The following is an 11,600-nucleotide window of genomic DNA, read 5'->3' on the forward strand; positions in this document are numbered from 1 at the left end:
AGCATTTGTTTTTCTCTCTTCCCTTTTCTATCCTTTGTTTTTCCTCCATCTTCCAGATGCTTTCTTGGTTGTATTTTTTAATTAATTTTTTGTGAAAATGTGTGTATCATAGGTGCCAAGTGTCGATGATCGATGTGTTCATATCTCAGCATTTGTTTCTCTCTCTTCCCTTTTCTATCCTTTGTTTTCTCTCCATCTTCCAGATGCTTTCTTGGTTGTATTTTTTAATTAATTTTTTTGTGAAAAGGTGTGTATTATAGTTGCCAAGTGTCGATGATCGATGTGTTCGTTGTTGGGTTTGTTTGCTTTTTCTTTCCCAGATTTTCATTTCTCTTCTTGCTCTCACTTTCTTCTTTGTCGTTCTGTGTAGTTCTCAGAGGTTATTTCGTTTTGCTCTTCATTTTTTCTTCTGCTGCTCCCAAATTTTTGTTCAATCGTCGTCGTATTTTTGTGTGTTGCTGTCAGGTTTTTCGTCGGTGAAAAAAAGAGCAACACTTTAGGTTTCTTTCATTGGGATATCAGTTATTTAGAGTAATTTGTTTTTAAACTATTTTTAAAAGGGCATCACTTTAGGTTTCTTATAGTGACACGTTTATATGTATTTTTGCCCATTTTTATCCTGTTTATGACATTTTTGTGCTAGGGTTTTTGAGCTTTGTTACTTACCCTTTCGTTTTTTTTTTTTTTTTTTTTGATTTGTTTTGCAGGTTGCATTTGCAAAGGGAGAACAAGATCTTGGATAGTCTATGTGCTTATGAAACATTTGAGGGTAAGATTCACATGGTTATTTAAATCTGTGGGTTTTGTTTCTTCGATTTTAAAATGGAAAAAGCCTAACTTTTTTTTTCCTTAGATTTTAATTAGAATGTGTTGTAAAGCTTTTTATGTATTGATGTGGTTTATTGTAATAACTTGGCAAGTATGTATAATGAGCTATTAGTTTTGGATTTACAGAAATTAAGTGTTCAATTAGTTGAGGCTATTTGGTTGGCTTTCATTATTCTTTGTTCTTTTACTTTCTCTTATTGTCATGTATTTTTGTGGCTTATTCTTATTCTGCAGTTGCAGTATTATGTTAGTTTTGCATAACATTATTAGTTAGTCAATGATGGTGATGTTAAAGCCCACAAAATGGTTGGCTAAAGTGTATTGAGAAAGGGTCTTTTTTATCCATGTGTTGTAAATCTTTTTACATGTTGTTGTGGTTTATTATGATAACTTAGCAAGTATGTATAGGGGGAAAAGCTTTTGCCTTCCCCTGTTTCCTTTTTTTTCTCAGAAAAAAAAAATAATTCATGCAATATTTTTCTGTTTTTGTTAAAATAATGTGTTGCTGTGATTGAGTACCTAAAGCTTACACATTTGGTCTATGTTTTATACTCTAATATATTAAATATACATGAAATATCTAATTTATCTGATTTGTTGGCTATATATATGCTGCTTAGCAATTTGATTACCTGAAAATTTAGCCACCAAGGCAAATTTTTTTATACCAAAACTGTTGCACAGATGTTTGTTAACAAAAAGTGGGTCACTGTTTTCATCTTCTCAATTAAGTTTTACAGAAAACATTTATAATTTTTAGAGGCATTATTTGGTCCTTTTTTCATTTAAGTTTTAATTGGCATTTCATCTTTATTTGAAAAAAAATAATTTCATTTCAAATTAACATTGATGCTTCCCACTTGAATACAGGCTTTCTTTACAGATTTTCATTTTGTGGCAAAAACATTTCTCCGTGTAAATTGTTGAATAGGTTGTTGAAACTAAACCAAGTCATGAACTTTTACAAAAAAAACTTAGAATTTTTTTAAACATTATTTGATCGCTTTTCCATTTAAGTTTCAATTGACCTTTCATCTTTATTTCTAAATTGATCATAAACTGTAACGAGATGCTCAAGGATTTGCACCAATTTGTTTAAAGTTTTTTTGGTTCAACTTCCTTTCCGATAATGCTCTCTGAGTTTGTGAACTATTTACGTGTGTGGTTAAACTCAATGCAAAAAAATGTTTGCTGCCAGTATATAGTAGACAACAACCTACAAATTCTTGACCCTTGGCTAATAATAGGGGACGTATTTTGGTCAATGTTTTTTATGCATTTTTTTTTTCATTTTCATAAACAAATTTTATTCTCTTTCATGATTTCAATGTTTCTTTTAAGTTTTCTATCATAATTATTTTTAGACTTATAAAATTTACATTTGATTTTAGCAGCCTAAATGGAAAACACAGCTGCTACTCCTATCCATTTACTGCGCCCTTATACAAAAGTGCTCAAAATAAAAGTTCGAGTGTGCAGAATATGGAGACCAAGATTTCCTGGAAGCGTTGAAAAATATTCGGGCCTTCGTTGTATATTAGTTGATGAAATGGTGAGAAGTCATTATTTTATTATTTTAATTAAAATTTATGATAAGAATAATTAACAATGGACATGACATTTTTCTTTTTTATCATTTTTTTACATATTAACCAATAAATTTTATGTTTTTCAAATTAATAAAGGATTTTTGCAAGTATTCTGTACTTAGTTTCAAGTGGTTGTTTGGTTTGGTAAAGTTAAGATTACAATTTTTTTTCGACGGAGTGGTACGCTGTCTTCAGTTTCAGCCTGATTAGGAAAATCGTATACATTCTGTGTTTCTATAATTACTATTCAATGTATACATGCTAATGTTGTTAAAAACATTATCTTCGTTTTATTTCGTTTGTTAATTATGCTTCTGACTTTTTTTCCTTTTTCTGCTTTAATGAATTGTAAAGCAACATGCAGTTGAGGCCTGTACATCTGACATAGACTACGAGATCATAGCTTCCGAAATTGAAGCTGGTGGTTGTTATGAAATCATGGATTTTCGTGTGAATAAAATGAGAGGTCAATATAGAGTTGTCCCGCATGACACTCAAGTTGTGTTCACTGGAAAAAACAACTTTCAAAAAACTAACAAGTGTATTCCCGTCCATCCCTCGATGTCGATTTTACTTGCAAGACTATAACAGTCTTTATCCTCGGCTAAATAGGGTTGATATTCTAACAGGTAAAAATAATAGATATATACATGTATTAAAACATTTTGTCTTTATTTTTTAAATGAATTTTGGCAATCTAACAATATTTATTTGTTAAATTACGAGATATCATGGGTCGTATAACTGCTGTACAACATCTGGAACAGAAACAAATTAATCAGAGAATCAAACCCAAGTGTGATATAATCATTCAAAATATCAGGTTACTTCTTCTTTTTCAATGTTGTATAAATGATTTTGCATATGTATTATATTCACAATACACCAAGTTTTAAATATTCTCTTACAATTCTAAATTATTAAACAATTATATCATCTTCATAATATTGACTTGATAGCTATTAATAGAAAAGCACACATTTTTCACTACCTCTAATTCAATTTTTTTTTTTCAAATTTACTTCTCCTACAGGAGAGAAGAGTTGAGAGTTACGTTATGGGCAGATGTTGCAGAAAGTTTTTATTCTTTATCAGCTGAAGCGTTCAACCCACCAATCATGATTGTTTTAACAAGTTTGAAAGTAAAGTTGTACCTAGGTATTTAATTTGATTAAAATCCAATCTATTAAGTCTCTTTTTTTTTATTACGTTGAAATATTTTTTAATTTAGACTCTCTCAATGTTTTATTATGGAGCAGTTTAAACATATTTACTGTCTATGAAACCGGTGTTCATATTTTTGGTTTACAAATCGATAGTTGTCATCACAATTCTGACTAAAATTGTTATTTTTTTTCTTGCTACTTTCTGACATTTTACTTTCGATTTAGTGATTTCTTTGTCTGAGTAATTGGCATAGAAGTATTACAGTGTATAGGTGCTTATTAACTATAGTTAATCATTTTCTTGGTTCCGTTAACTTTCTGTGCAGCTGTAAATACAAATTGAAATGCTGCTGATCTAATCAGTTGTTGCTCAGCATGTTATAATTATTTAGACAGGCGTTAACTTTCATGAGACAATTTTTATTTCGTTTTTAAAGTTATATAAACGTGTTTAAAGTGTCTGTTAATATTTTCTTCTTGCTTTTTACATTATTTTTTCGATGTGTAGATAACATTGTCTTGAACAGTACTGGTTCTCCACTCTTCTTCATTGATCTAGACATTGTAGAACTAAATGCTTACAAATCAGTGTGAGTGTATTTACCATTTTTAAAATAAAGTAAAAATGTATTCATTATTTTTGTAATCAAAGACATGTTATTTTCATCAAAGAACTCAAATAATATTAAATTTTAAATTTTGCAGGTTTGCCAATTGCACAGAGGCTGTGAAAAAACTGCCACCCTCTTCAAAACATGCCAATGAAGCTGAAGTCTTACAGGCTGCCAAGAAAGCGACCATCGAGGAATTAGCTTTTCTAGATCCAGATTTACACAAGGTATAAAAGCTTTTACATCTCTATCTTTTTTTTTTTTTAATCTATAACTACTTTTTTTTATATATTTGGTTAAAACTATGTATATTTTCAATTATCTTTATACAAATATTTTGTTAAAATATTTTACAGGACGATACATTTTTGTGCAAAGCGTGTGTAAAGCGTTTTGACACACGCTATGATTGGTGGTATAGCGCTTACCCAAATTGTGCCAAACAAATGCAGAAGGATCCCACAACTGGGCAATTGGTTTGTCAAAAACATGAAAGCCAAATTCCGACTGCTTGGTAATATTTCAAATGCTATAGCTTAGTTTTGTTATTTATCATTTAAAAAATTTGCAATGTCTATTTTTTTTTTCTTTTCAAACTTCTAACAATATGGTGAATCACTTATTTGTTTGCTGATTTCATGTAGATAACATTGCACAATTAACACATTGGTATAAAACATTCAAAGTTTTTAAAATATTGTCCAAAACTGTAAGCCCTTAAACAAAATTAAAAACTTAATCATCTACTCCGTTTGAAAATGCATGAACTCAACCTGTGTTCCAATTTTTTACCATGTTTGTCTACACATAATATTTGTATGGTTATGTAAAGTAATTTTAGGTGTTTAAAACACTTGGACAAAAATCATTTTCACCTATATGTTATTCAACTTAAAATTACTATGTGTATGCACATTTTATCCCATCATGCTTAATCATTTGTCACAGCTCTAGGTTTTACTAATTCTGCTTTCATGTACAAGCCGACTTGCAAAGGCTAATCATAGTTTTTATACACAGGTACAAAGTCAACTTAGTTCTTGAAGATGAAACTAATGAAACAAATGCTTTGATAATTGGTAAATCTGGTGAAAAGCTATTTGGCTCAAGCTGCAAAGATTTAGTGATGAATCAAAGATTGGTGGATCAACAGCAACTCCCAAATGAATTCTCGAGGTTGATAGGACAAAAGAAAAATTTTCATCTACGGTTTGGAACTAGGAAAAATAATTTGAATACGAATGATCTTTTGATTTCCAATGTTTCTGAAGACACAACTGTGCAACCAACAACTCCACAGGCCTTGCTAATGGAAATTACAGTGTCTTCAACAACGGTTTCATCTTCTACTTCCACACCTGAAACAATTGCCCAATCGCATAAACGAAAAAGAGAATCAGTCAGAAGGTCTCTTTTTACCAGCAGTGAACAAAGGTTATAATCAAACAGTGTTTTTTACAATGTTCAGGTTTTTAACTATCATGCATTCATGTTTGTTAATTTTGCTTTTGCATTTAAATTAGTGACGTGGAAGAAAATTCAGAAGAAAATCCAAAAGACTTTGATGAAGTTCCAATCAAATTGTTAAGAAAAAAATCATCACTGATTTGTACAAGGACAGATCCTCTTGCTTTAAAAAAAGACTAGGTAAATATCATTTATCCTTATTTTTTTTCTTTCGGTGTAAATTTATTCAAAAATAAATTTGCCACATTGATCTAAATGTTTAGTTTTCATTTTCCTTTGCCCAGGTTGCTTTCCCAGTGGTGAAAAGTGCTTGACCAAAACTTCAGTTGTTTCAGACATCAAATTTACAGTCCTTTGTCAATATATGTATCAAACAATCTCTCTAATATTTTTGACCATGTAAATAGCTCCCTCTAATCTAGACAGCACAATATTTTTTGGTATGTAAATAATTATGTCTAACCTAGGGAGCATAATATTTTTTGCATGTAAATAGTCTAGCACTTTACAATCTTTAGTATCTAAGTGCTTTCATGCAGCACAATGGATGACTATTTTTTGTATGTAGATTACCAAACATTCTACAATCTTTTACCCTATAGATTACTTAAGCTAAACATTTTGTCTTTTAAAATTTTCCATCCTTTTGATTGTAAATAATTTTAATGTTGTTACACTGTTTTTACATGTTTCAAGCCATGTCTGGTGCAATTGTTAATCCCGCAGCAACGCGCGGGTAGCTTTTTCTAGTATTCTTCTAAGATTCATGGAGCATGCTTCAGAGAGTCTTGTCATGCTAAGAGATTGATACACAAGAACATTACATATCTTAGTAATTTGGGTAGATAGCGTGGCGATCGACTTGGACCATTCGCGATGAATTGGGCTCGAGGACTTGTTGGCTGTGGGCTTCTAGAGAATGTGGTCCGTTAGCCCCCTTTAAGTTTGACTAACGGTCTGCATATTTTATCCAAAACAAAGTATTCATACACATAGTGTGTTTTCATTGGTCGAAATGTTTTATGTTCCCACATCTACCACAATGGTATGCTTATTGAAGCACAAGTTGTTTATTTTACCGTAGAAAACATTCTATACATACCATATAAATTTTCATTTAGTCGTCACGTGATAAAAATGGTCCGTCACCCTTATATTTCCAATTCAGAAGTAGGTTTCCATAGTTGCTGACCACCTAGTGACCGAAGAGTTGGACTTGTCACCACCATTGTCATCCTCGTCCAGCCTTTATATCTAAATAAACCTTTTACTTATGAAATTAATATGAGATCTTCACTCCTCCTATATGAAAACAAAAAGTACAGGAGGAAAGAAACCACTTCAGATGGGCTCAACTTGTTCTCGTGGCCTCTAAAAATCCGAAATTTCCAATTTGATCACTCAATAGGATAATACAAATCTCCATCTTCTCTCCCATAGTTTGAAGAACCTATGATGGAGGTATGCAACTTTGCATTTCTTAACCCTAAATCCATCTAAATTTTCCACGCTAGTAGTTGCTGTATCTACAATGGACAACTACACGAATTTAGGGGTTCGATTCTTCCTTCACAGCAGAACCAACTTTTTTTTAATGTCTGTTTTGAATGCCGAACAATTGCAACCTAGTTAGTTAATTTCCTAGTACAAATTTTTGTTTAGTTAACGTGATTGTGGTAATTATTTTGCTTGCACGACCAGGCTAATGGGGACCGCATCAGTAGACTACCTGATTGTGTTCTATCCTACATTAATTGTGTCGAAATTAAGTATGAAAGATTTGGTTAGAACCCGAATACTGTCGAAAAATGGCTAAATCTCTGGGAATCAAGGAGAAATCTTGAATTCGATTTTCCCAAAATGTTCGATCAATCATGAAGAACAAAATTCCTTATATAGTTGAAAAAGTAAAAACAGAAAGATTTCTTGTGAGAATTAAGGTTTTGTTCGTCAGTCTGATTTTCGACACAACAATCTTTTTTTTAAGCGAATGAGGACTTTCGTGAACTCTTTCGACAGCAAGTATTCTTTTTGGTTACTCTTTCGTTCATAGGTTGGTTGTCAAAGACGAACTCAACACAAATGATATTCTGAGTAACAAAAGAATATACTTGGTTATTAACAAGTCAACGAATGTCCCCATTTGCTCAAAAAAGATAATCATATGGAAAAAGGACACAGCAAACAAACCTTAACCCTTACAAGAAATCTAAAACGGCGATCCCAAGCTAACAAGGTTTACTGCTTCGCGAGGGTCGGAAGGAACAACCTCCTTTACTTTGCAAAGAAGCTGTTTCTACGACTTTAACCTATGATCTTTTGGTCACAAAGAAACAATCTTTCTATTTGCGCCAAGACTCGCTCTCCCTTACAAGAAATTTACACATTAATCAAAACTTTATATGCCAATTAAATAATCATGTCCCTAGTTCGAATCTCCGCTCTCAGTTGATGGAGTCCACCGAATGTTGCCATCATCTTCGGATATGTAGAAATGAACAGATTTTCACTGCACCCAAAACCAAAACAGTTTGAGTAAACATTTCGTCTATTCGGAAACGAAGTGTGGAGGTTTGTAATACGATTACCTTAACAAACCCGAGAATCCACGAATCCGAGATCGTCGTGGCAAAGCAACTGGCATAAGTTGCAGAAAGGAATGAGACAGAAAGTCGATCCATTATGTTTCTATCAGGACGAGTAATCTTCCATATAGACGCAGAGATATATATATATATATATATATATATATGTGTGTGTGTGTGTGTGTGTGTGTGTGTATGTATGTATGTATATTATACAAAACCTTGGCGAGGACGATATATAGAGAGCAGTTGAACAAAGCAGTGAGAGATGAAGTAATCGTGAACGAGAATGTGTCGACATTATTTGACACGGTGACGACACTTTTGTTCATCGACTGTTTACTTGCTTAATTAATCAACTGCACTCATGTTTACTTATATAAGAAGTAGGAGAAGTTATGACTCAAAAAATGAAAACAAGAAAGGAGAATGGTTAAGATTTAATTAAATAAGATTTTAGTTAAACTTAGTTAAATCTCAACCGTTCATCCCTGAAAAATGATGTGCACGAAGTTTTGTAGTTGAGTTGTGTTGAAATATTCTGCATCGACCGTATCTATGTTAAAAGAATAGTTTAAATATCTTAATCCAACTCCAACTAATACCGAGGTCTTTTGTGATAAAACCTCACACCTGCCGAAATGTGTAGGTGGTAAAAAACAAGTTTGGGACAATATAAGTGTTGTTGGAAGTTGGCCTCTGGTTCGTCTCTCTGATAATTCGACATGGTATCAGAGTCATGGAGTGGGTCTCTTGGCCCCTCGTATAGGGTGAGTCCCCTTGGCAGTATGGATTCGTGTTGAAATATTACATATCGACCGTATCTTTGAGAACACATATCGAATTGTGCAAGTGATAATTAACAAATTGAGAATAATATTGGTGTTTGGAAGTAAATCTTTGGCCCGTCTCTCTGATAATTAGACAGGCTCAACACGAACCAAGTCCAATGGATTTCTAGCAAGTTGGGTCAGTCCAATGAGAAACGTGTGTATGTAATAATTACCAAGTTGAAAATAATATTGGTGTTTGGAAGTAAACATTTGACCCGTCTTTCTGATAATTAGACAGGCTCAACACGAACCGAGTCCAGCAGATTTCTAGCAGTTGGGCCAATCCAACGAGAAACGAGCCCATTTGTATTGTATTTGCCTGCTAGACTGCTACCGACTGTTTGGAGTAAACAAAAGAAAAGGTGGAGGGGGAGGGCCATGTTAGCATGTTACCATGCTGTGTGTTGACATTCAAAATTTAATAGACAACGCCGGCCCATTGCCCATGTTGCCCCTATTTCAGGCAAAAATGATTAAAAAGGTAACTTTACACTTCAAACGCTTCCACTATCTTTAATGTGACCCATTGAAACTACCCTAATCACTTATAAGAGTTGTGAACGATCAACATGTTTACTTACTTGAAAGTGAAAGGTGGTAACGAGTCGTGAAAGTTAGAATGTGAAAAGAAATGAAATTGTACAAAATACATTACACTCATACAATCTAGCTAATTCTCAAATTTTCGAGCATTAAATTACAAATTGTAAAGTGGAACCTATATGTTGATTTATCTCGACCTTCGTGTGTATCGGTAATCGCAAAAGAAATAAAGAATCCAACGTTCATTTGATTCACTTTATGTTACATCAAGTTTACTAATTTAGTACCTTTTAGACATGCAAAATAGTACATAGAAGAAGAATATTCTATAGCCCAACTGTTGTTTCTTCCTACATAGATTTGGTATAAGGAAAACTCCACTTCAATTGTCCGCCACTATCTGTAAAGATTGGAGAGAGCCCTTGACTGATAAGGTAATAAGACCCTCCATAAACGCAGTTGTTTTCAAGTGCACAAGCAAATGCCATAGATGTTTGTCGAAACCGGATCAAACTCAAAACATCAGGTGCAAAGACTGAACACTCTTGCAAACTCCACTACAAAGCCCGTTGATCCCGCATATTCCTTATTTTCTACACAAACATAATTTTTTTTGTTGAAAATATGTAAACGACATTAAAAAGAGATAAATCGAACTCAGAATCTTGAACGCTAAGGTAAAATAACAAACGCTATAAGTCCTAAGTCGATTAGCCGTTATCTAATCCAACCACAACCTCACATTTTGTCACAACCACTTCTTTTCTGTCCGTTTCTCACACACACACCCATCACTCACCCTCACGTTCCCTCGAGATCATAACAATAAAAATAATAATAATAAATAAATAAATCAACGTGTAAAATTTCCACACAAAACACCAAGAACCCTACACAAGATGATGAAAATCTCCACCCAAATAAAGGAGGCAGAGAAGCACACACCACACGGAAGCTTTCTAATCTGCCCTTCTTCTTCATCTCCTCATTTTTTTCACCTTCCTCTCTCTCTCTAACACAGTCAGCCATGTTTGAAGAATCCGTGACATCCCTGCCTTCAATTTGGGCTTCCATGAACAGCTGGTTCACTCCCACTGTTCTCTTCCTCCTCCTCAATGTCATGATTGGCACCATCGCCATTGCTTCAAACTTGGGTTCCACCCAGAAACACCAGGACCCAGAGCAGCAGCACCACCAGAACCACCACCAAGGCGGAGGCCTCGCCAGATCTCCGTCTATGCTGCAGAGGCTCAAATCCATCAACCTCTACCAGTACAGATCCCCGGAGCCACACGCCGCCACTTTCGAAAAACCCCCGGAAACTACTGAGGATACCCATTACGCCTTTGAGCACGCCCACGAGCTTGAACAGCCCCAGTTCACCAGATCCCCTTCTCTGCTGCAGCGGCTCAAGTCCATCAATTTCCACATTCCACAAGATTTCTCCAACAACCCATCTCAGCACATCGCGGCCGCAGCCCCGCCGCACAAGACCCATGAGCCGGAATCCCATTTCGAGCAAGCTCCCGAGCACGAGGAGTTCCCAGATGACGACCGTTTGGAAGAACACGAGCACCCAGAACCAGAAACTCCAGATTTTTCAGAAGCAGGGGATAAACAGAGCGACCTGGAGGAGATTTTCAGCCAGCTGAAACCGTTACGGGACCGCCACGTGAACCGGACCAAGTCAGACACCAAGCCGGCGTCCGGCGAGGTGCCCGTCAAGCTCCCGCAGAAGATGAAGAAATCTGCGAGCTCCAAGTCTGCTTTTGCTCATTTCCAGGAGGATGATATCGTTGAGAGTCGCCGGCCGGCGACCGTGAGGGAGAGAAAGGTGGCGAAGATGGCGGAGGACGACGAGGAGGTGGACGCCAAGGCGGATGATTTCATCAACAAGTTCAAGAACCAGCTGAAGATGCAGCGGCTGGATTCGATCATAAGGTACAAGGACATGATCACTAGAGGGAGTGATAAGTGA

The 11,600-nt window shown here is 34.9% G+C and overlaps 2 protein-coding genes and 1 long non-coding RNA gene across 8 annotated transcripts; 2 read left to right on the forward strand and 1 right to left on the reverse strand.

Annotated features, from left to right (window-relative positions):
- On the forward strand, positions 1 to 6,278 carry LOC103440762 (replication protein A 70 kDa DNA-binding subunit E-like). 6 transcript variants are annotated; one of them, XM_070827238.1, is made up of 12 exons: positions 1 to 247; positions 708 to 769; positions 2,223 to 2,380; positions 2,772 to 3,046; positions 3,144 to 3,240; positions 3,451 to 3,575; positions 4,092 to 4,173; positions 4,289 to 4,421; positions 4,551 to 4,708; positions 5,215 to 5,628; positions 5,718 to 5,841; positions 5,946 to 6,278. In XM_070827238.1, the coding sequence occupies exons 4-11, from the start codon at positions 2,905 to 2,907 to the stop codon at positions 5,839 to 5,841; spliced, it is 1,275 nt and encodes a 424-aa protein (XP_070683339.1). In that variant the 5' UTR covers positions 1 to 247; positions 708 to 769; positions 2,223 to 2,380; positions 2,772 to 2,904; the 3' UTR covers positions 5,946 to 6,278. The 6 variants fall into 6 exon arrangements, with proteins under 6 accessions (XP_070683339.1, XP_070683341.1, XP_070683343.1 ...); XM_070827240.1 differs by lacking the exons at positions 1 to 247; positions 5,946 to 6,278 and adding an exon at positions 278 to 379 and having other exon boundaries at positions 5,215 to 5,370; positions 5,466 to 5,628; XM_070827237.1 differs by lacking the exon at positions 1 to 247 and adding an exon at positions 286 to 379.
- A 1,210-nt stretch (positions 6,279 to 7,488) lies between these two features.
- Positions 7,489 to 8,482, reverse strand: LOC108171727 (uncharacterized). Its single transcript, XR_001788272.3, has 2 exons — positions 8,250 to 8,482; positions 7,489 to 8,170 (listed from the first exon to the last, which is right to left on the reverse strand). It is a non-coding gene; the product is annotated as an uncharacterized lncRNA (long non-coding RNA).
- Positions 8,483 to 10,649: 2,167 nt separating this feature from the next.
- LOC103421021 (pathogen-associated molecular patterns-induced protein A70-like) lies at positions 10,650 to 11,600 on the forward strand. Its single transcript, XM_008359056.3, has one exon. The coding sequence runs from the start codon at positions 10,650 to 10,652 to the stop codon at positions 11,598 to 11,600; it is 951 nt and encodes a 316-aa protein (XP_008357278.3).

The sequence above is a fragment of the Malus domestica genome, chromosome 08 (genome assembly GCF_042453785.1).
Source record: "Malus domestica chromosome 08, GDT2T_hap1".
Lineage (NCBI taxonomy): Eukaryota > Viridiplantae > Streptophyta > Magnoliopsida > Rosales > Rosaceae > Malus > Malus domestica.